At 64.0% G+C, this 23,204-nt stretch overlaps 1 protein-coding gene across 1 annotated transcript in view; it reads left to right on the top strand.

The window, feature by feature from the left end:
• Window positions 1-295: 295 nt before the first annotated feature.
• Window positions 296-23,204, top strand: part of PKP1 (plakophilin 1) — a 30,803-nt gene continuing 7,894 nt past the window's right edge. The window contains exons 1-5 of the mRNA XM_053913295.1: window positions 296-725; window positions 8,205-8,311; window positions 19,880-20,265; window positions 21,589-21,733; window positions 22,390-22,597. Coding sequence (XP_053769270.1) covers window positions 524-725; window positions 8,205-8,311; window positions 19,880-20,265; window positions 21,589-21,733; window positions 22,390-22,597 — 1,048 coding nt within the window. The 5' untranslated portion in view covers window positions 296-523. The remainder of the gene's footprint in view (window positions 726-8,204; window positions 8,312-19,879; window positions 20,266-21,588; window positions 21,734-22,389; window positions 22,598-23,204) is intronic.

Below are 23,204 nucleotides of genomic sequence, written 5' to 3'. Positions count from 1 at the left end.
AGGAATCCCTTCCGGCAGGGCCTGAAGCTCTGCCGCCAGACCAGGAGCCTGCAGTGAGGGATTCTCCACGAGTTGGGGACAGAGGGGGGTGGGTGTGTGGCTGTCCCGGGCTCTCAGGAAAGACTCTTTCTTCCTGGAGAGAAGCCTCCCTGAGTTCCTGAGTTCCCCAGCTGAGGACATAGTTTTTCCATAAGCAGAGGTATAGGGCGAAGGGGCGGGATCTCCCCCCCCCCCCCCCGTTTGTAGGGGAGGGAGGCAGAGAAAGGGAGAGACAGCAGCCCCACACTCGGGAGCACGGCGGGTGGGGTGGGTGGTGCGCGCAGGGGCGGTATATCCAGTCTGACGGAGGGCGGGTCCCGCCAGTGCCTGGGGAGAGACGAGCCCGGGCGGAGGCCCAGGAGCAGCGCGGAGACTCGCTCTGTGGGCGCAGGGAGCCGCTGGGTGAGAAGAGCCGCCGCCGCCCCACGCACCTCGCGCCTCCCGCTCTCCGCTCTCCGGGCCGGGCCGCGCCGCCGCCGCCGCCATGAACCACTCGCCGCTCAAGACCGCGCTGGCCTACGAGTGCTTCCAGAACCAGGACAACTCGACGCTGGCGCTGCCCTCGGACCAGAAGATGAAGATGGGCACGTCGGGCAGCCAGCGCGTGCAGCAGCAGGTGATGATGACGGCCAAGCGGCAGAAGTCCAAGTCTTCGCAGTCGTCCACCCTGAGCCACTCCAACCGAGGTAAAGTCCCGGCGCGTGCGCCCCTGTCGGAGGCCCCAGCGCGCACACGCCTGCGGCGGCTGGGGACCAGGGAGTGAGGCCGAGGCCAGGGCTGCGTGCGGTGCGAACTCAGAGCCCCCAGCAGGTTCCGATGGGGTGGAGCTGCCACCCCAACCGACCAGGTGGCCAGCTCCTGGAGTCAGCACAAGCCGGTCCCCCCCCACCCCCGGGCGGCTCCCATGCCACGGACAGGATGTCTCCCCACGGGCCGATCGCTGTTCTCTCTCTCTCATTCCCAATCCTGCTGGTTTTCTGCCCCGGTTCCCCTATGGGCCACGGCCCCGGGGCTCACCCTCACCAGCCCCATCCTGCCCGAGTGTGGAGTTCCGGAGCCTTCGGCTGGCAACCACCAGCCACCAGCCACCAGCCACCGCCCAGGCAGGTGGGATCCCGGCTGAGGTGGGGAAATGCATGGCTGCCAGGCAGTGACAGTGTCATCAGACTGGAATGGGGGACAGGAGAGGTGCTTTCAGGCCTGGACAAGATCTTGTTGCCTCTGCAGCATTTTAGCAGGTCCTGGAAGAGGCCTCCACAGGGCTGGCGTACTCCCTGGGGATCCGCAGGGGGCCTGGAGATGCCCTCTTTCCCTGATAGCCAACGCAGAAGCTCCCTTCCCCACGGATTCTCCCTACTGCACTCAGCTGCGCTGGGGACAGTGTCGTGGGGAAGAGTAGGGATCGAGGTTGGTGAGTGGGGGATCCGACTAGGCCCCTGGCTGAGCTCTCACAGGGGGCACTTGTCCAATCCGGGCACTCATCTGACCAGACAGCCCTCCCAGGGCCCCCACAAAGTGCCCCCACTGTGTGAAGTGAAGAGGGAAGGGTTAGGGCCCCCGAACCTCGAGGAGGGAGGCGCAGTCGCTGGTGGGCCCGTGCGGAGAAGTATTAGACCCAATGCTTTAACACAAACAACTCCCAGTGAGAATGCACGCAAATTGGAGAAGCTTTTATTTCTTTAGCTGAATTTAGTCAAATGCTAGTGAAGAGTGAAGACTTCAGACCAGTAGCGGTCAACCGGGATTTGTGTGTGGGGTCAGGCCCTGGTGACAGAGATGGGTAGGGGATACAGGGGAGGGAGAGGGAGGGGACAGACCCCAGACTGAGCAGCCCAGGCCAAGGGCTCTGCGTTCCCTGGCGCCTCCACGCAGAGCCTGGGCCTCCTCCTTCATGTGGAGCCTCGGTAGCTGCTTCCCAGCTGTTTCTGGAAGCAGGTTTGGGAAAACCAAGTGCCCTTTGTCCAGCCGAGCCCAGTCATAGCTGAAGCCAACCCACTCTGTTCTCCACACAAGACTCACCTGTCCTCTCCCCACCCCCACTGCATCTCTGGCCTGCTTCCGGCCCACAGCTCCAGAGAGACCGCAAACCGGTGCCCAGACACCGGCCACCCCAAGGTCCTCCAGGACCTTCAGCCAGGTGAGGGGTGACTCTCGTGGCCCATACATGCGTCCGCAGACCCGGGGCTCTGCAAGTCCTGCCCCTGTAGGTGTGTCCCTGCCCCTCCAGCTATGGTGAGGATCCCACAGGGCCAGCTCCCCCGCGGCATCAGAGCTGGGGAAGCCGTGTGGCTGCTTGGGGCCGGAGCTTCTGGTTTAGCTGGCTCCTTCCACCAGATGCCTCCTCTGCGCCCGGGCACCCAAGGCTCCCTGTGTGGCCACTCACTCCTCTCCCTCTGTCCCAGGCACCCGCCCTGGTTCCTAGGAGGGGTCTTGGTGGCTCTGGAAGGGCCATACCCCAGGCCATTTCCCTCACCCCGTGGGATAGGCTCGAACTCTGCTTCTGTCCCATCCACGGGGGGAGCAGGTCCTTCCGGGGCCTTCACTTCTCCCAGGCCCCTGACTCCTTCCAGGACCCTTCTAGTGGAGCTGTGGCCCTGGGGAAGTCCGGCCACACCGCACTCCTTGGGCCCATGAAGGAGAGTCTGGAGGACTCCTGGGTTCTCTCCTGTTTGTCTGTGAGGGGAGCTGAGCGGCCGGGGCTGGAGAAAGAGCTCCAGGGAAGGAGCCAGGGCCCTCGTGCCCATCCCTGTTCAGGCCCAACCAGAAACAGGCCTCGAGATGGACCCCTCACCCTGGTCGGGCCGCCCCGGGGGCAGTGAGGGCCTCTGAGGCCCGGAGACCCCACTGAAGGAGGCTGCTCTGTCTGCCTGGCCAAGTGGCTCTCTTCTGTCCTCTGGCCCCTGAACATCCAGAGGGTCCCCTGAGCTCGGGTCGTCTTCCAGGCTGTGTGGGAAGCAGGGGGCGTGGCTGCCCAGAGAGACCTCTGTGGGGCATTCGGCCACCTGGGCTGGGATTCCCTGCAGGGAAGGGTCGGTCGGGGGTAAAGGGGATGCTTTCCCACGCTTGGGTTCTTTGTAACTGCGCTAGAATCTCTTCTTAAAGCTTAACCCAAATCTCATTTGACTGCCCCCTCGCCCACCCCCAACCGCCGCACGCTGATACCACCCACAGGGTTTGACAGATTCCACTTTTTTCCCTCTCCCATCTCAGTCGGGAAACCCTAACACTTAGCTGGGATTTGCCAGCCTTGGGCCTGGTGTCTCGCTTCTCAGAAGCATCATTTCCATCTCAAATGGCCAAACCTGTATTTCTCCCTGGTCAGAGGCGGGGGTGGAGGACACTGGGCGGGGCGGGGCCTGTCTCCTGGTCCTTCACAGGGCAGAGGTACTTGGGGCCTCCTGGAGGCAGGCTTGTGCTTGGGCGCATGCGCACGGGCGAGGGGCCACCCTCAGCTGGGGGGCCTCCCGGCACGGCCTTGTCAGCGCGCCCGCCCGTGTCTGTCTCAGCCTGAGAGCGGAGGGTCGGCTCACCTTCCCCTCCTGGGTCACAGGCCGAGAGCGGGCCTCCCGTGCAGGACTGTGTTTTCGGGGCCAAAGCAGAGATGGGGGATGGCAAAAGGTGTTTGTGCCGTAGCTTGTTCTGGCAGCGAACCACTAATTAAACTTCAGATGAACCAATTTTTGTTTCTTTACAAGGCATCTTGGCTGGAAGTTGAGGTTTGGGCCTGAATTTCCGTTCTAACACATGCAAAAATGTGGGGTATTTGGGTGTTTCCTAGCAAATGCTGTTTCCTGGATCCTGCTCCTTGGCTCAGCTCATTGGCAGATTTTTACAAAAAAGACACACACACAAAATTCTCTCCCCACACACCGAACTGTAAATATCCACTGGCCATTGTTCTCAGCTCAGAAATCTGGGCTCCACTTCTGCGACGGGGCGCGGCTCCCAGAGTGTGTGCGATGTTTGGACAAAACAGAACAAAAGGACATTAGGCGTCCCCGTGTGGCATCCTTCGCGGGCACATCGCACGTGCGTATGCGCGAACACACACCTGCGCCCAGGCCGTGCACGTGCGCAAACAGGCGCGCATGCGCGCACACTGCTGCGGTGGCTGGTGCTGTGGCTGCGGCCCTCCCGGGGTCAGGAGAACTGGGCGCTGTCTGGCTCCGTTGCTGACGGATCTGGGCCAGTTGCCGCCTCCCCCGAGTGTCTGCACCTGGGACAGATGGGATTAGATCATCTCCCAAGCGCCGGGTGCTGGTGACGCTCCTGGGAAAGAGGCTGCGTGGTTCCCCACCTCTGAACTCAGCCCCCAGCCCGCCCACGGTGGACCTGCGGGGTGGCGCCCCCTCGAGGCGGATCGCTCACCGTTTCTCTCTAGTAAACATCCAAATACTCGGCTGTGCATGGGGATCCCCTGGGATTCTTTAAAAAATGCCAGCACCCTGGCTGTGCCCCAGAGGCCCTGGTGTAGTTAGTCCTGGAGACGTACAGCCGAGCTCCAGAGTCCCGGTTCCCATGCCCTCCCTCCCTCACATGCAGACCTGCAGGGGCCCCCCGTGACACGCAGTCACTCGCTGGCGCACACACACATGCACGCACACTCAGCAGGTGCAGGGGCCACGCTGCCAGGGACACTCGGGCCAGCAGGAGGGTAGACGGAGTGCTGGCCATGTCGGCTGCAGGGCGGGCTGTCTCCAGGGGTTTGTGCAAGGCCTTGAGTGCAGGGAGAGGGTTTGGGTGACAAGAGGGGAAAGCTGTCTGGGCAGGGCGGGAGCTTGGGGGTGGGGGGAGGAGTCATCTCCTCAAAGGTCCCTCTGTCTGCCCCCCCCAACGCCCCCCCCCCCAGAAAAGAGAACTCTGTGTGTCCTAACAAGGGAGCTGCCTGCGTTTTCCAAGCGTCTGTTGGTGAGAAAGCTTAGGGGCGTCAGAGGGAAGCCGGCTCCAGGGATGAGCCACCGGGGAGGCACGTCCTGAGATGGCGTGACCAGGGCGCTGACCAGAATGACAGGGGCGGTGTCCCTGGCGTCCTGGGAAAGCAGCGCCTCCCTGAGACTGTCGCTGTTGGAACTTGGGGTTCTGCGGGGGTTGGGGGGGCAGAGTCCCCCTGGGGACAGGGCACAGGTTGAGCCAGCTGCCAGCGTCCCTCAGCCACGCCATCCTTTGTCAGAAGCGCATTCGCCCTGCAGGAGAGACAGTGGGATGCGGATGGTCACCTGGGAGGTGAGGATGATTCTGGGGGGAGCGCCGCATGCCGCGACCACCTCCCCGACCACTCCTGGGCCAGGAATCCTCCTCAAGGGGATGGCCTTGGTTCTGGAGCAGTGCCAGGCTGCTCTCTTTTCCTGGTTTACCGCACCTGCCTGGAGGGGGGCCTGGCTGAGCTGGTCCAAGGGCCCTGGCCCTATGGTCAGGCAGGGGCACCCCACTTACCCTGTACTGAGAAGACAGTCTGCCCAGGGAGGGGATCAGGGCCAGTGAACCAGCAAAGGCTTCTAGGAAGTTGGGGACCAGGTGAAGAAATGAAACCTGTCACACCTGGCCCCGTTACTCTCGTGGAGAGGCCCTGTGTCCTGGCTGTGGACCTTGATTTCCAGAGCGTAGAGCTTCCTGGCCAGACCCCCAGGGCCCAGAGAGGGAAATGTTGCTTCTGTTTCCGGAGCAGAAACAGAAGCTCTGGAAGAGAAGCTCCGGAGCAGCTCTCTTCCAAAGAGAGCTCACCTCCCACCTGCGCCCTTGAGCTATGAGGCCCACTGCAAGGGGTGACTTCAGGTGTGCAACATCTCTGGACTCCCCGCCCCCCCACAGCCTGGGGCCCAAACACAGACCCCTCTGCCAGAGAAGCCGTGATGGCTGGTGTGATAGCAGCCTTGTTCCCACAAGGAAGCCAAGCAGAGCAGCTTAAGGTGGGGGTCAGATGGTCCAAGTCCCGGTTTCACAGGGGACATAGGGGGGCCATCAGGGGCTCCTGGGAAGGGCCTGGAGGCCTTGGCCCTGCTGGAAGTGAGTTGCCACCTGTTACCACCCATGTCACCCCTGGGACATGGGACTGGCATTCCAGAGGTGGCCCTGTTCCCCTCGCTCCCGCTTCTTCTCCATGGCAGGGAATGCCCCACCAGCCCCACCCAGGGAATGAGGGAGCAGAGGCCGGCTGTTGGGGGGGGTGCTCCCTGGTGGCCGAGGGGGTATGACTTTACTGCTGACAGGTCTGTCTGGAGGGGGGCGGAGGCCTGGGTGCTGCCTCCCCAGCAGGACTCTGTCACCACCCCAGATTTTCCATCCCAAGCCGCTGGCTGACCCACACCTGCCCTTTGGTGAGAACTCCCTGCTCATGGGCAAGAGCCAGGTGAACATGGGCCTGCCAAGCCCTGCAGAGGGGAGGGAGGTGGACCAGCCAGGCACGCACCTGGCTGCAGCCCCCTCCCAGGGCGGCTGACAAAGCCGTCTCCTCCTGACAAAGGCTGCCTTTTCAGGGGGGCAGCTGCAGGAGAAAGGGGGACAACGAGCCACCCACCCACACTCAGTGAGGATCATGGATTCAGACAGAGGCTCAGAAGCATGTCCCCTGTGGAGCCAGGGCCCGGCTGGGTCTGGAGGCCCCCAGGCAGGCAGCGGGGGGCCAAGGTGGCTCTGCTGTCTTCGTGTCTTCCTCGTAACAACCCTGGACCCTGGAGAAGGGCAGCCGGGCTCCTCCTGTGCCACTGTCATCCCCCATCCAGGGGACCCTGGGGCCATGTGGGGCCTCTGGGAGCACAGAGTCCCCCTTCCTTATACGAAGGAAGGCTGAGGCTGCAGGGCGCACCCCACCTGCCCACATGCTGGAGCATCACCAGTGTGAGTGCCTCTAGGCTCCCAGGGCCCCAGCTGAATGTGCTGAAGGCCGATTGGTCCTCTGTGGCTGGGGGACGGGGGTCAGGAGCAGTGCCCTGGCCTCTGAGCTCTGGGGGGCCAGTGACATTGCACAGAGGAGGTGGCACCAGATAGCGACCCCAGTCCCCCCCCCACTAAGGGTTTGGGAGTCTGAGCAGGTGGGGCAGGTGAGGGAAGGGCTCCCTTACCAGGTGAGCACCCCCAGCTCCCAAGACAGGGCCTCTGCCACTGCACCCCAGCCATCACCTGAAAAAGAGGGGGTGGTTTCCCCCCCAGGAGGCTCTCACAGCCCCACAGAGGCCGTCATTCTACCAGAGCAGGGGCCAGCCCTGCTCTGGTGTCCTGCTCAGAGGCGTCCCTAGTACGGCAGGCAGTGTGGGGATGGAGCACCTGCCGAGCGGGACCTGGGCACAGTTGGCAGGACGGCCGTGAGCAGGGCTAGTTGAGAAAGGCTCCCCAGAGGGGTGGGGTGTTGAGCTCACCTTTGAAGCGTGGGTGAGGTGGGTGGTGGAGGCCGAGGAGAAACGGCCGACATGACAGGCAAGGTCATGGCCTGTCACTGGCAGCCCTGTTCCAAGGACAGTAGGGACTGTCCTCTAGGACCCCTGCCATCTGGTGAAGAGGGGAGCAGAGGGATGGCCCCCCCCAGGAGCCCAAGTCCAGTCTGATATCTGGGATGCAAAGCCACTTTGCCACTGGTAACCCTAGTGACACTCTGTCCTGCAGAGCCTGTCATTTGTGGGTCGCTAAGCACCCCCAAAACATTAGTTAACCCTCTGAGGTTGAGGGCCACCCCCTTCACCAGCTGGAGCAGCTAAGAGGTACAGGAAGGGACAGGAAGAGGCAGGAAGGCCCCTTGTCACTGGGGGGCCGGGCTGAGGCTGGAGCCAGGGTTCCGCCCCAAAGTGGCTGCTCTGTGTCCCTGACCTTGAGGCTCCGATCCTGGCATGTCCAGGTCCTGCCTGTCTTCCCCGAGTGGGAAGCCTCTTTGTTGGACGTGGGGTCAGGATTCCTTGGAAGGGCACAGCGGCCCTCCACCTTTGCCAGGAACAGGGAGCCATGGGGTCCCCAGGAGGGGGCTGTCCCTGCCCTTATAGGGCCTGCCCTGGGCCCTGCTGGTGGAGGGCCGGGGGCTGGAGGCAGCACTTGCAGCCTGGGCCCAGCCCCTCCTCCTCCAGCTCAGACCGGGACTCCTTGGGGGCTGGGGGACCTCGGGTGGGAGTGGTGGCGGGTCAGGGTCTGGGCAGTGGGTGACCAGCACAGCCAGCCTGCCCTAACCTTGCCTCTGCCCTCAGGCTCCATGTACGATGGCCTGGCCGACAGCTACAACAACTACGGGACCACCACGCGGAGCAGCTACTACTCCAAGCTCCAGATGGGGAACGGCTCGTGGGGCTACCCGGTAAGAGCTGCGGCCGCTCCGGGGCCCCTGGGACGTTGGTGGGCGGTCGGGGTCCGTGGGGCAGAAAGTCGCACTGTGGCTAAGGGGGCGGTGGCGCAGGGAGGGGCCGCACGAGACGAGACCCAACTCTGACCAGGTCCCTCGGTGTGGCCAGTGTTTCATGGGGCTCGGCACGCACGCCCCGTGTGGGCTGATGGGACATGTCAGGATGTCGCAGTGAGAGCGGTTCTTACCGAGCCTCCAGGAAAGAAGGCTGGTAGAGTCCCTTTCGCCGCGTCTGCTGTGATCACACCACAGACGTGAATTCCCGAGGCCCATCTGCGGGTTACATTAGACCTTCCCAGGAAAATCCTGGGGGGTCTCCATCTTCGGCAGGTGCTGATGACGGAGGAGGGGGCCCTAGAGGGTCCCCCAAGGCCAGAGGACGCGGCCAGCTGGACTGAGAGCTGGCCACACCAAAGGCTGCCTCCTGGGGTGTTACCAGGATTCGATGAAATTATGTCTATCCAAACCGATTTCATCCGTCTTAAGGTTTTGTTTTAATTAACATGGATAGAGATGATTCTAGATCCTTTGATCCCGGCCCCTCGCTGTCTTTCTGTGTGACCCCCGCGGTTTCTGCCAGCCCCCCAGTCCCACGGCTGTCATTTATCTTGAGATTTCAACACGAGCCCACGCTGTGGTTGGAAACTCGTTTACGAGGCCCTGGAAGCATGGCGCAGGTGGGGATGGAGGCTGCTTCTCTCTCCGCGGTGCTCCAGGCCCTCGGCAGCATCGCTCGGAGATGCCCCCTGACCGCTGGGGTGCTGGGCAGGGGACGGTGGGTGGTTTACCAGTCAGGGGCTCTTCTGTTGTCTGTGTGGTCTCTTCCTCCCTGGGTTCTTCTTGGGGCTGATTTTGGGGGGCTTGTGCTTCTTGTCTGTTAGTGGTCAGGGACTAAAGGGCGAATCCATCGGGTTGCTGAAAATGTACTTTCCTCCGTTTTTTTCTGATTCTTAATGTCAGTTGACGCTGTTGGTGCAGTGTGAGCACAGGGGACTGAGGCAGGTGTGAGTTGGGGGCTTTGGCTCCGAGCGGTGACCCCCCCAGATTGTGCTCACACGGGGGGAGGGCAGCTCAGACCAGGGAGGGACCGGCAGCTGGCTGGCCCATCGCGCTGACGATGCAGATGGTCCGAGAAGGTTTGGTCCTGCTGCTGTGACTCCAGGTACACCTCTGGGCCCCCCCAGTTGCCAAGGTTCTCGTCCATGAAACGGGATGTGCAACCTGGGTATGTGCTTCACTCACCAGTCGATACCATGTTGTGTTAACGCCAAAGTGTTGCCAGCGTGGTTACAGACTTGAAAATTTGTCACCAAGCACTGTAAACATGGCCACCAGGCCCATGGCGAGCATTTCTTCTGCCTCATTCACTCAAACTCACCGGCTTTTGTGTTCCCAGCTGCCCCCACCCCCGCCCCACCCTGCCTGTTTTCTGACCACCAGGGGCAACCCCTTCCCTTTCCCGCACCCAAAGGCCCACCCTCCTTGCCCCTCCTTCGCTGGCAGGACCTCAGACATGACTCACCTTGGGGCAGCTGCTGGGGCACGTCCCGTCTCCTCTCAGCTCAGGAGACTCTGGGAACAGTGAGGCGCCGAGCACACATAGGCTTTGGCACGGGGAGGCTGAAGGAGGAGGAAATGGAATCACTGGCATGGGAACCAGAACTACAGTCAGACAAGGAGTAGGCAGACCACAGGGGCCGGGACCTGGGGACAGGGAGAGCGGGGGACGATGAGACAGAGGTTGGGGCCGAGAGAGGCCCCAGCCTATGGGGTTTGCTGTACAGCAGGCCCAGGGCGGAGTGCTCCCTGCCACACCGAGACCAGCATGGCGCAGAAGGCTGGCTGGGGGAGGGGGCGCAGCCCTTGCACCGGCCGTTCCCTGCCAGCGGGTCCCGAGCAGCTAGGTGGGCACAGACACGGGGACGGCCTTCGCCCTCCGTGAGCTATGAGGTCCACAGACCAATGGAGCATGTCGGCTGCTGTCCCAGTCGGGCACGCCAACACTGCCTTCGCCCCGGGTCTCTCTAGACCCGCTAACGTTTTTTCACTGATTGTCCACCGTGTCATCTCAGGGGCCAGGAGAGTAGTTTTTTCCTTCCCGGACTCAGGCTGGAGGGCTCAGCCATAAGCACTGGAGCAGGTCGGCGCTGAGTGCCCGGATAAAGTACGGTACTTGGGACACACTTCTGCTAGAGAGTGCTTGGTTGTTTCCCTGAAACTCAAATGGAACCGACGTTCTGTGTGTGGGCGCCTGCACCTGGCAGCCCTGTGATAGAAACAAGGCCCCTCCACGGCCTCTCCCGGGGGCGGGCCTGGCTGAGCGACTTCAGGACGCAGGTGTCGCTGGGGAGGAACAGAGGTGATGTGACGCATCGGGGCCCCTCATCATGGCCCTCGGTGCCTTCCCCGGTCGCCGAGACCAGGCGGAGCTGGAGGCACTGCCAAGCATGGCCCGTCCTCCAAAGCTGAAAGCAGACTTCCGTCCCGTGGGTCTGTTCTCAGGGAAGCTAAAGCCAGTGGTCAGTTTTCATTCCCAGGGGGTGACCTGGGTTAAGACAGCAGCCTCTCTGTCCAGCAGCTGCAGCCCCGACGGGTTCTCCTATTTACAAGTCCAAGAGCATAGCACCCTGGGATCACCTGGCCAGCAGTGTGTGTGGTGAAGGGTTGTCCACGCCCACCCCACCGGGGAGCTGCTCTGCGGTCAGCCAGGCACTCTCGGCCAGCGCTCAGCATGGGCCATTGCCGGCCCAGCTCAGCCACAGCCGGTCGGTGGCCCTGAGGGACACGGTCCCCAGGACCGGGCCTCAGCCCTCACTTTGTCCTGTTCCCTGACTTCATGTCTCCACGTGAGGCCAGGGCTGGCCAGTGGCCTCTCTCCCGGCCCTTCTCCGTCATACTTGACAAAGAGACACAACAGCATTGGATGATCCCACGGTGAAAGGGCCCGATGGGACCAGCACCACCTGGGGGAGCCTCCCTTACAGGTGCAAGGCCAGGTCACAGCAGGTCCCCCAGGGGTGGGGAGACCCGAGCTCAGCGCACCCCAGTTAGCCGTGGACACGGAGTGTCCACGGGGGGGCTCTGGGTGGGGTCTCAGAGTAAAATACACAGGCCCTGAGCCCCTGGGACAGAGAAAGACCGGCCCGCGGTTAGCACAGTCCGGCCCCAGAGGCGGCCTGCTGTGGAGGGACGGGCCCTGGGCTTCGGCCAGAAACTTTGGGTCCGAACTTGATTCTGCCCCTTCACCAGCTGTCTGGCCCCAGATGCTGAGCACCCACAGCTCGCCCCCTCTGAAGTGGGTGGAACCCCGTCACAAGGGGCTGTAAGGGCTGTGGATGCAACACAGCAGGTCAGCCGTGGGAGGCCAGGGTCCTCAGCTCTGCTGGGCTGCCACATGCCGGGGACCGGGGCGGCCTTCACCTCCCCAGACCTTGGCTTTCCATCCTCGGAGCCGGGCAGCCAGACCAGATCCAGCAGGGTCTGACCAAGGGGCGGCAGGGACCTGTAGCCCAAGCCCTGAGGTGGTCCAGGGCTTGGGCAGCCCCTCCCGCTGAGCAGTCTCCCTCGGGCTGCACTTCCTCTTCCTCTCTGATCTCAGGGAGCAGCCAAGCAGCAACTAGTTCACCCCCCCATCCCACACCCCCCAGGACAGGAGGAGGCAGTCCTTCCTTCCTTTCCATCTGTGAAGAGAGCGTGTGGTCCCATCCAGCAACTCCCTGACTTGGGTCCCCCGGCCCAACCCCTTCCCTCCTTCCCCCACCCCTCCTCCCCCTGCCCAGCTCTGAATGCTGCTGCCCACGTGCGCCAGCAGGGCGGTGCCCATGGGGCCTTGGCCTGTCCTCACAGAGACCCAGGCAGGGAAGCGAGGGACACGGGCCCCGTCTTCCTCCCCAGCGGGACCAGCCGCTGCTGCGAGAGCGAGCGATGGATGTGTCTGCCAACCCCATGTCCCTGTGCCAGTGTGTGACTCACTGCCACCCAGCCCGGGGAGACAGGAGGCCCCAGGCTCTCGCCCAACAAGAAGAGACAGGGATCCCACTTGCCGAGGGACAGAATGTGCCTGCAAGAGGGGAGCCGGGGAGCTGGCAGGGATGGGCTGCTGCCCGCCCCCCCTTCACCCCGAAAGCAGCAGCCTGCTCTTCTCGTGTTTTCACAGACTCCTTGCTGAGGCCGGGGACACTCCCCATGTTCAAGCAGTGGCAGATGCCAGGGGCAGATGCCCATGTCTGCCGTGTCCCCTGGGGATGAGTCCCCTCCATTGGCCACTGTCCACAGTGGGGGTGGTGCCTGTGAGTGGGCAGCTCCCCCTGCTTGGGGGCTGAACAGGAGGAGCCCCCTTTTGTGCTCATGTCCCCGAGTCTCAGGCCCACGGTCCCTCCTCCTGGCTGAGGCCTGGATGAGGCCTGGGTCCTCCCTCACTGTCCAGGGGACCCACAGGCCACAGGTATATCGTAAGTTGCTCAGCTCAGCCCCATGTGACCCTGACACCCCGTATCCTTGCTCAGAGAAGTCAGAAAGTGTGCCCCCCATCAGCACTGTGGGCTTGCAGCTGGCGGGGAGGGGGGGTGGCATGCTTCCAGCAAACACATGCAAGAGCTACCCATGGGCCGGGGCCGGGCGCAGGAGCAGACAAGCTCCTGGTGTGGGGACAGCGGTGAGAGGAGGGGCCGTCTTAGCAGAGAGGAGGGGCAGGGGCGCAGGAGCATGGCTCCCGGGGCTGGGGCTGGGCTGGACAGTAGCCCTGGGGCCTCCTTTCTGACGGGTCACCAAGGAGGGTAGCTGGGTGCCCGAAGCCTTCTCTCGGGCCTCCTGTAACCGGTGCCTGGGGACATGGAACCCACGATGCCCCTCTGGCTGAGCATGCACGCTGGCCGCCCTTTCCTCCTGCCCCAGTGAGGAGTGGCAGCCTCAGGAGAAGGTAGAATCTCACCTGTCACATCCTGGATGGGCCTTGTGGGGAGCGGAGGCCAGGCAACTTGGTCTGAACGTTCAGGGAGTGAGACCACTGCCAAGGGACTCGGTGTGACAGCCGTCCAGCTGGTGGAGGCACCGGGCTGGGGCGGCCCAGGACACTGTACGGTGGGCCCTCCCAGAGGGCCCATAGGGAGGGGGCCACTCTCCTCGCAGGAGACAGGGCCTGACAGATGTGGGGTCCGCGTGGGTGGCCGTGGGTGCCCGGCCCGCGTGCTCACACTCCGACCCAAAGCAGAGGCTCTGGCGCTTCCGACGGAAGATTTGGAGAATGGAGGATACTTCTAGATGTCTCTGTTTCACTTCGGAAGAACATCAGTGGGGTGTTGTTTAGGGCCCTTTTCCCTCCGGTCCCGACAAGGACTCAGCTTCTCAACCCACGAGTCTTCATGTCCTTGGACAGCAGGCAACATCAACGACCGAAGCGGCAGAACAGAGGCCCTGGGGTTAAACCGAAACGCTGTGGCACAGCCCCCTTCCACTGGCCTCTGCCCCGTGACCTTGTCTGCAGGGGGCGGGGGACCAGGGGGACTCAAGCCTCACCCAGCCCCGGGCCCCATGTTCTGAGTACTTGGGGGTGAGCCCTCGGGTTCTGGGTAGCAGGGGAGTGTCAGCCTGCAGGGTTGCCCAGCCCTGCCCCCATCTCCAGTGGCCCTCACATGGGGGGGACTCCAGTCTGCAGCCCCACATTTAATAATCCTGGAGGGGGTGCCACATTTTGAATGCACACCAAGTGTCATGATCCCCTCCCCCACTGGCTCTTTCAGGCTTTGTGAGGCCGGCCAGCGAGCCAGAGTTGGTGGCCAGACTCGATGTGCCGGGAAGTCACTCTAGAGGAGGGTGGGCTCGCCTGGTTCCCCCCGGGCGGACCGGGCCAGAGCCCAGTGGGCTTTGTTTGTGTGGGGGGTGGGGGGAGGAGGCACCAGGGCCCTGAGAGGAGTGACTCAGGGTGTCTCTCCTGCCGGGCGAGGGCAGGTAGCCAAGGCCAGCAGCAGGGACGTGAGGATGGACAGACCACAAAGCTGGAGGGGCTTCTGGTGCCTGTTTTCTGGTTCGCGTTTTCCTCATGTCACTGGGCTCGCGGAGACCCAAGCTGGTGGGAGAGCCGTCCCCACCCTGCAAAGGGAGAGGCTCAGCCTCCCTCAGGGCCCCGGCATGTTCCTGCAGAGGCCTTCCTGCCAGAGGGAGTGCTAACTCAGCTGAAAATAAAATCAGGTGCGGGCGGGGGGCGGTGCGTGGAGAGATAGCTAGGGAGAGAAGCAGCTTTGGCTCCTGGGGGCCCTCCCCACCCACACCCGCACCCGCACCCGCACCCGTACCCAGGAGGACAGAGGCGGCTGGTGGGCCTTGTGCCCAGGCCCCGAGCAGGCCGACATTTGGGCAGTGGGCAGTCGCATCCCCAGCCGAGCAGCTGCACCCCTCCTGTCCCTGGGACCCCAGTCTGTAATCCTTGGGAGGGCTCTCGGTGGGGCGGGGGCGGCTTCCTGCAGGGCGCCCTGCCTGTGGAGGCTCTTAGCTGCTCAGACGTGATTCGAGACACCAGACTTGGTGGCCGAGTGGCTGGAGGACGGACATGGAAGAGGGTGGTCGGAGACCGGGTCCAGGTCCCAGGGCCGCCACATCCTCGCTGCGTGGCCTTGGCCCAGCCCCGAGTTCTCGGGGCTTCTTGCACTAACAGAGACAATGGACATTGGTGGGGGCAGGGGAAAGGGCACCGTGCGGCTCCCAGGAGACAGTGCGTGGGGGAGCTCCACGCCTGCCTGGGTGTTGTTAGGGTGGATGTGCTCGGGGAACATCCCTGCCCGAGCGTGCCCCCATGTCGGCCGGCGGGCATCCACACGTGGCTCTGTGTGTGTGTACGTGTGTGCGCACGCCCTCCACACCCAGCAGGCATCGGGACCTCTGAGCAGTGGGGCTTGTGCGTCCATCACACTCTACACAAAGGGAAAGAGCGCGGGGTCCCCCACGGTGGGACTGCAGACCCTGGCCGCAGGGGGGCTGCTCAGGAGGAGACGGGGACTGGCACACCCCCACCTAAGTCCCACCTTAGTCCCACCTTTGCTGACTCAGGCCCAGTGGCTCCCCGTGGCCTCACACTGCAGAGCCAGCTGAGCCAGCAGCGCCCCCTGTCCCTGCCAGGAGCTCCCCAGCCCTGGTCTAGCGCCCCCCTCCCAGGCAGTGCTGTCTGAGAGGAGAGAGAACCTGTGCTCTCCCCACCCCTGGGGAGGGCAGAGCAGAGCGGCCAGCACCTGCCGACGCCCCCCAGCCATTCTGTGACTGGCCAGCTCTGCCCAGACGTGGCCCAAATCCCAGGAAGTTCCAGGGGGCACTGAGCGGGGAGTCCCAGGAGAAGAGGTCCTGTCCCTGGGCCCCCCAGGGCAAAGCCCTCCCTCAGGAGAGCCCTCCCCAGGACTGAGAGGCAAGAGGACCCCACGACACCTTGGGCTTCGCTGTCCTGAGGTGGGTGTCGGACACGGCCCTGCTGGGCTCTCTGCTGGGCGTGTGAGCGGGAAAGGAGGGGCAGGGCGTGGCCCTGGGAAGCCGGTTTGGCAGCCCCACCTCGAGGGCAGAAGCTGGTTTCACCGGGGCTGATGGCTGGGCCCCAGAAAGCCTTTTCATCTGGGCCTGCTCCGCACACCCCTGGAGCCCACCAGCTTCCACCTGGTCAGCCAGGGCTGGACACAGCTCTGTGGGTTTGGCCAGCCAGCTTCTGTCCCCCAGGTCAAGGGGCCCAGGGAGGGCTCGTGGGCCTTGCTAGCCTGGTCCTGTGCTGGGCCTCCACACCGCTCCCTGAGTGCCCCGGGGGTCGAGGTGCCCGCGCCACCCACGCTGCCCACAGCCCGAGTCTCCAGCCCCCACACAGACACCCTTCTGCTGAGCACTGAGTGCCCGGCCCTGTTCTGGGCACAGCAAGGGGCCTCTGTGTGAAGAGTTCAGGGTGACGACAGAGACTGACAGTGGCAAAGGAAGAGCACCCCGGGCGCAGGTGGCTGGCTGTGAGAGTTGCCGGAGATGCCCAGAGCAAGGCCTGGGGGGGGGGGGGGTGGTCAGAGCCAGCTCTGCAGTGCTGGCACATGGAGCTGTGGCCTTGGAGAAGCACAGGCCAGCATGGACAGGAGGGGTGAGGAAAGGCCTCCGGGACGGGCGACCCGCCCGAGCCGAAGCAGGGAGGCCAGGACAGGCCGATGTCACGGGGCTGCATGAGCAGTGGGCTGGGAGGGGCCCAGCCAGGGCGTTTGTCCTGTCCCTAGCTGAGAGACGCAGCCGGCTCCCTGCAGACCAGGGCTAATGAAAGCTTTGTCTGAGGAAGGCCCGCAGACTGGGAGGGGCTGGCGGGAGGCACTGCAGGTAGCTGTCCAGTGGAGAGCCGAGGAGAGCCACCGGGCTGGGTCTGGGCCCGGGAGGGGAAGGGAGGACAAGAGAAGTAGCTCCTCCCTGCCGGTTTAGTCCTCAGCCACAATCCTGTCCAGCGACCCCAGGCTCTGTCAGCTGGGACCCCTGCACACCGAATGCGCCGCGTTCAGCTCCTCGCGACCCCGGCCCTGACGCTAACCCTGCTTTACTCTGGTCTGGTCCGTCCAGGACTGTCCCCGCGCCTACAGAGTGAGGGGGCTGGCCTCAGAGGGCTTCCTGGCTTAGAAGGAGCGGGAAGGAGAAGAAGGTGCTGGGCAGGGGAGCACTCAAGTGGGGGTACAGTCCACACACCGGAGAAGGGAGGGGTCAGGGCAACAAGCTGGGCGAGTCACGAGGCCAGAGCGTTAGCAGAGGGGCCCTGCTGGGGGGGCCCCTGTCTGGCCCCCCCGGGAAGGCAGGGCCAAGGCTCGGCCCCGCTGCAGAGCCCCACTGGTCTCCCAGGTGGAGACCCGCCCCGGGCCCCCCTCGCTGTCCAGCCCAGGCTGGTCAGCTTCTTCCCTCTGGAATGTTCTGCTCTGTGGCTCCTCCCACCTGAGGCCAAAGTTTCCCAGGAAAGCCTGAGACAACCAGACAAGAGGGGTGTGTGTGTGTTTCCCTGTCCTTTGTATTCAAAGTGGGGACGCTGCCAGCAGATCATTATCGGCGTGTGGGGTGGGGGTGCCCGGGCCACACAGAGCAGGGCTCTCCTGCCTGCCCAGCACATGGGGCCGGGGGGGGGCGGGGCAGGGTTTGGAAGGGAGGGGGCCTTCTGGCAGTCACTGCGGCCGCAAGTGAGGAGCTGTCCTCCCCGAAGGCTGGCCTCCCTGTGTGTCGTCTGGGTGGACCCCCAGCCTCTGGTTTTCCGAAACTAGCGAGGCCTCACCAGTGGCCCCGGTGGGGGGCGGGGAGACCACCAGTGTGGACCCCTTTCCTTTTGGGGCTTCGGGGTTCATCCCTCTCCTGATCCAACCTGGCGGCCGCTCTGGGTGGGGCTTCGGCTGCAACCCGTCAGCCGGGTCCCGGAGTCAGCCAGCCTGTCCTGGCTGGGTGTCAGCAGGGCACAGAGGCGCCTCTGAGCAAACCCAGTGCGTTGCTGTGCTGGGTGCCCTGTGACCACGCGTTCACTGCGGCAGTTTGACCGGGGGGGACACTGAGCCCACTGGGTCCAAGTAACTCGCCCCAGGCTGCCCACTGGGCAGGTGGCTCAGCCAGAGCTGGCCCGGATGGTCGGGCCCCAGAGCCATGTTCCTGACCCTGGGGCTCTCTCTGCTACGGGTGTCTCAGCCCAGCGAGCTTGAGGGGTGTCCCTGGAGCCCCACGGTGCCCCTGCCACCTCAGCCCAACAGAGAAAGGGGAAGTGTAGCTGACTTCGTCCAGGACACAGGCCATCTGTGCAGGGAGGGCTGGGCGGAAGCTGCCCTCAGCCACCCCCAGACAGTGCGGCTGGCCAGCAGCAGGGAGACAGGGGCTAGGTTGGGGTTTCTGGAACAGGGAAGGCTGCTGGCATGTGGCTGGTGGGGGGCTGGGAAGTGCGGGCCACAGGGGTGTCCCTACTTGCCCCGCCACACCCAACCTCCCCCCGGCCCCTCCGCAGGTACAGCCCACCGCTCCCTGTGGGCAGGGTGGCCCTGCTCCTTCCCCAGCCAGCAGAGTGAGGCCCCAAAGCCTCCGGGAGCTTATTCAGCAGGATCGCCTTGGCACTGGGCCAGGGCCAGGATGAGGCCCTGGGAGCCGTCGGGTGGTGGAGATGACGACAGGGAGTGTCATTTCCCGAGAACAAGGGCCCTCCTGCCGCATTTCAACGTCAGGCCTCAGCAGCTGGCCGGTTAGGGAGTCTTTGGCTTTCCCTCCGAAGTGCCACGGTCACCTCCCTCGCCCGGGAAATTGAGGCGAGAGGGTGGAGCTAATTGCATATTTTGCGAGTTATCTGCAAGGTGTGCATTCCTGGTCCAAAGGCTCGCAGAACTGCCCCCTCCCCTCCCTCCTGCCTGTTCCTGCCCCTTCACCCCTCCCTACACCCACACACCCACCCCCTTGGGGGAGGTCGGTTAGACCAGCTGGGGGAAGGAGGCTGCCTTCTGGCACCCAGCTGGGTGTGCTGCGGTGTGCGGGCACACACTCACACGCACTCACACACTCACACTCACACTCACTCGCAGGTGGGGCGGGCGGACTCCAGGCTGCAGCCCAGGCGAGTCCCCTTGCAGCACCTGTGTGGAGCTGACTTGTCAGGCTCTGCGTTGGTCCTCTCGTCTCTGGACAAGTTGGCGCAGGCAGAACCCCGGCTGCGCTCTGGGAAAGTCCTCTGTGGGCGTCTCTCTTCCCAGCTCCTTTCCCAGCTCCTTTCCCAGCTCAGTCTCGGGCTTGTCAGGCTCCGCCCAGGGGGGCAGGCTCCCAGGTGGGCTCCCCCAGCCCCAGGGGCCTCACTGTCCTGTGTTTTCCTGCTGGGTCCAGTTTCTGCCCGGCCTCCCGCCGCAAGCCTGACGACGAAGCCCGGGGGCCCGCGGCACCCCACACCGCTGACCCCACTCCATGTGTGCAGGCGTTGCCCAAAACAGATGGCCCCAGAGCAGGTGGCTGTTCCCCCTTAGGCCTTTGACGGGGACCCCCTAGAGAGCCTGCTCCACTTGGCTTCTTGCCTGCAGAGGGGAGTTTGGCAGAGAGGCAACGGTGGGAAACCGTGGCCGCCACAGCGGCAGACATCTCCCCACACCGCGTCCAGTGGCCGAGGAAGGCCTGCACCGGAGCCTCTGGCGTCCGGGGCTGGCGTGGGACAGCAGAGCGAGGGCTTGGGGACACGGGCTCAGGCCCCACTGTTGCTCTTCCCTCTGTAAGCCACTGTCGGCCAGGAGGGTCCTCTTCTCTCAGGCTGGGCCTCAGGCTGCCCTCGCATGTGGGGCCAGATGCAGCCCGCAGAGAGGAGGCCTTTCACGGGGCCGCCGGCACTGGCGTCAGATAGTCCGGTTCATGTCGTTCCAGTCTGTCCTTGGGAATGATGGTTTCAGTCTGATCACATAACGGGCCACAGCCTATAGCTCAAAAAATAACACATCAGGTACTGGCGGAGGTTCCTTGCCCCCCCGAGCCCTCTGGTGTCCCGCAAGCATTGCTGTGGGGCCCAGGGACCTCCACTGAGCCTTTGTCCCTCCCTTTGGCCAGATCTACAATGGGACCCTCAAGCGGGAGGCTGACAACCGGCGCTTCAGCTCCTACAGCCAGATGGAGAACTGGGGCCGCCACTACCCCCGGAGCGGCTGTCATGCGGGCAGTGACATCTGCTTCATGCAGAAGATCAAGGCCAGCCGCAGCGAGCCCGACCTCTGCTGCGACCCGCGGGGCACCCTGCGCAAGGGCACGCTGGGCGGCAAGGGCCAGAAGACCGCCCAGAGCCGCTACAGCTTCTACAGCACCTGCAGTGGGCAGAAGGCCACCAAGAAGTGCCCCGGGCGCCCGCCCTCCTGCATCTCCAAGCAGGAACCCGTGTGCGTCCCGCCCACCTCCTGCAACAAGGACATGTCCTTCAGCCACTCAAGGGCCAGCTCCAAGTGAGTGCTGGGGGGGGGGGGCGGGGAGGGTGCAGGGGTAGGAGACCTCTGCCTGGTGCACTGGTGGGAGCTTCCCAGACGGGAAAGACCCAGCCTCTGTCCCCTGGGAGTTCCGGGTTCCTCCCCGGGGTGTCCCCAGTGCAAAGGGGCTGCACTGAGTCCACAAGCACCGACACAAACGTGCTGAGTACCTGGGCTCTGAAGGAGCCACAGGGAGGCTAACTGGAGCAGGTGAGCTAGGCCAGTGGTTCGGGAGCCGAAATCCTGGGAACTTGGGAGAAATGCTCGTTCTCAGGCCCCGCCCAGACCTGCTGACTCAGCCCTGGGAGAGGGGCTGGCACCCAGCTCTGCCACACGCCCTGCAGGGACGTGACTCATCCAGTTTGATGTCTCCGATCTCAGGCATCTCGCTCCGTTTCTGAGAGGGGCTAGGGGTGTGGACCCCGGCTGGGGAAGGGGCACCGTGAGGACCAGTCCCTCAGGAGCAGACCCTGTGAGGGGCTGGGGAGTCAGGCTCAGTGGAGCCCAAGGATTAGGTTGAAAATAGGAAATTGCTGCGTTTGCAGCCCAGAAAGCGTTGGCTGTCAGCCATTCCATGTGGTTCGACCGAACAACCACCCTTGGGTAGCAGTCCAAGCCGTTCGCCCTGGCCCTGTGGCACAGAGGGGACACGGATGGGAATGCACAGTCCACCGGGCTTAGGACAGCTCAGCGGGGCCACAGGTGTCAGGTGGTAGGTGGGGGACGCGGAGGAGAGCGCTGGCTGCGGGGTCTCTTGCTGTGGTCTCTGTGAGAGTGGTCAGGGTTGGAAGGGAGGCGGCGGCCCTGAGGGTGGGAAGAAGCAGATGTGAGGATCTTTGTGTGAGAAGAATTAGCTGGACTTAGGAATGGCAGGAAGGAGGATGGATGGACGGAAAGATGGAAGACGGATGATGGATGAATGATGGATAGAGGGACAGAAGGAGGGACGACAGATGGAAGAGTGGGCGGGCAGGCTCACAGCCATTCCCTTCCATGTCCCAGGACCAGGCACAGATGGCAGAGCAGGTGGGGAGCTTGCCTCAAGAGCAGGCAGAGGTCCCTTACCTGCTTGAACGTTGACCTGAGGCCCGGGCCCCAGCCCAGCGAGCGCTCACCATGGGGTGCAACTCTCCCTCCCCCGGGGGGGGGCAGTCCCACAACCCTGTCCCCGGGTGGGCCTGGCTGCCTGGTCCTGGCTCTGAAGAGCGGATGATGAGGCTGCGACAGCTTGGGTGTGCAAGGGGGACACCGAGTCCCTGCACCAGGGCCTGTATGACCCACGCCCACGGCCATCCCTCGCAGGATCTGCAGCGAGGACATCGAGTGCAGCGGGCTGACCATTCCCAAGGCTGTTCAGTACCTGAGCTCCCAGGACGAGAAGTACCAGGCCATCGGGGCCTATTACATCCAGCACACCTGCTTCCAGGATGAGTCGGCCAAGCAGCAGGTACCCGGCGGCCTGGCCCTGCACTGACAGATGGGTGGGGACGTGCCGGGGGCTTCTGCCCACCCTGCCCAGCTGCCTGGGGCAAGCAGTGCGCTCGGCGTTGCCCCTGGTCAGAGCCGGACAGCTGCACTTTCAGTGCAGAGCACAGCGCTCTGGCCGAGTGGACATTCCTCCGGTGTGTCCCCCATCGGTGACTGTCACTTCAGTGGCAGCTATGGGTCCAACAGGAACCCCCCGACGAACATGACGACTTCCCACTCCTCAGCGCCGTCACCCATCCCCTTTCTGTCTGTCTGTCTGTCTGTCTCTCCGAATCATCTGTGGTGGAGTTTGGGGCTTGTCTGTGCCTCCCAAGCGTGGCTGGTGGGGGGACACCGCAGGGCTCTGCACTCGGCCCAGAGCAGAGAAAGCTTCTGTGGGAGGGTCTCCATCGGGTCCATCCTGCTTCAGGGGCTTGAAGTGCATGAACGCCCATTTCCCCTCCGGTCCCCACCCCGGACTCCAGAGGAGGAAAGTGGGGCGTCGGGGTCTCAGGCCCCATCCCGGCTCCTGGCCCGGGCCATTACCATTTTGTCATTCCGCTTGCCCCTTTGGGCTGGCGTGGGTGTTCTGAGAGCCCGCTCCCTGACCGGCGCCGCGGCGCCCCTGTCCCCCAGGTCTATCAGCTGGGCGGCATCAGCAAGCTGGTGGACCTCCTGCGCAGCCCCAACCAGAACGTGCAGCAGGCCGCGGCCGGCGCCCTGCGCAACCTGGTCTTCCGGAGCAGCACCAACAAGCTGGAGACCCGGAGGCAGGGGGGCATCCGGGAGGCCGTCAGCCTCCTGAGGAGGACCGGGAGCACGGAGATCCAGAAGCAGCTGACCGGTAGGGAGCCTGGCCACTCGAGGGGAGACTGCTGTGAGGGCGGGGCCGAGCCCAGTCACGGACTCATATCCTGGACGCCCAGTGCACCAGCTCATGGGGTCTGCGTGGTGACCTGGGCATTGTGCAAAGTCACAAGGGGTCAAGGTCTTTTGGAGGTTAGTGGGGGAGGGGTGGAAGGCTGGTGTCCATCCTGAGCAAACCTTGGGGCTTGTAGGGGAAGGGGACAGGGGCCAACAGGTCTTCCGCATCCACCCTGTGTCCAAAAGCATGCTAACCCCAAGGGTGGGGCCCAGAAAGTCACTCTGCAGCCCCCGACCTGACGGGGAGGCTCCTGAGACCGTGGGCAGAACGCCCGTGACTGGCAGGCCTGGGACGTTAGGAGGTTCTGAACGTGACAGTCCCTCCTGAAAACCACCGGCCAGTGCTCTCGACCGCCTTCCGTGGGCATCACTTTGACCCACACAGAAAGCTCTAGAAGGCCCCATGAAGCAGTGGGGCAGGACATGGGGTCACCAGGTCGAGCGGGCAGGTGACGGATGCCCCAGGAGGCTCATTGGCTAGAGCACTGGGTCCCGGGAGTCCTCCTGGGCCCGGCCTGAGTCGTCGG

The sequence above is a fragment of the Desmodus rotundus genome, chromosome 10, assembly GCF_022682495.2.
Source record: "Desmodus rotundus isolate HL8 chromosome 10, HLdesRot8A.1, whole genome shotgun sequence".
Taxonomy (NCBI): domain Eukaryota; kingdom Metazoa; phylum Chordata; class Mammalia; order Chiroptera; family Phyllostomidae; genus Desmodus; species Desmodus rotundus.
The sequence above is the reverse complement of the archived record's forward strand: the minus strand, read 5'-3'. Positions and strand labels throughout refer to the sequence as shown.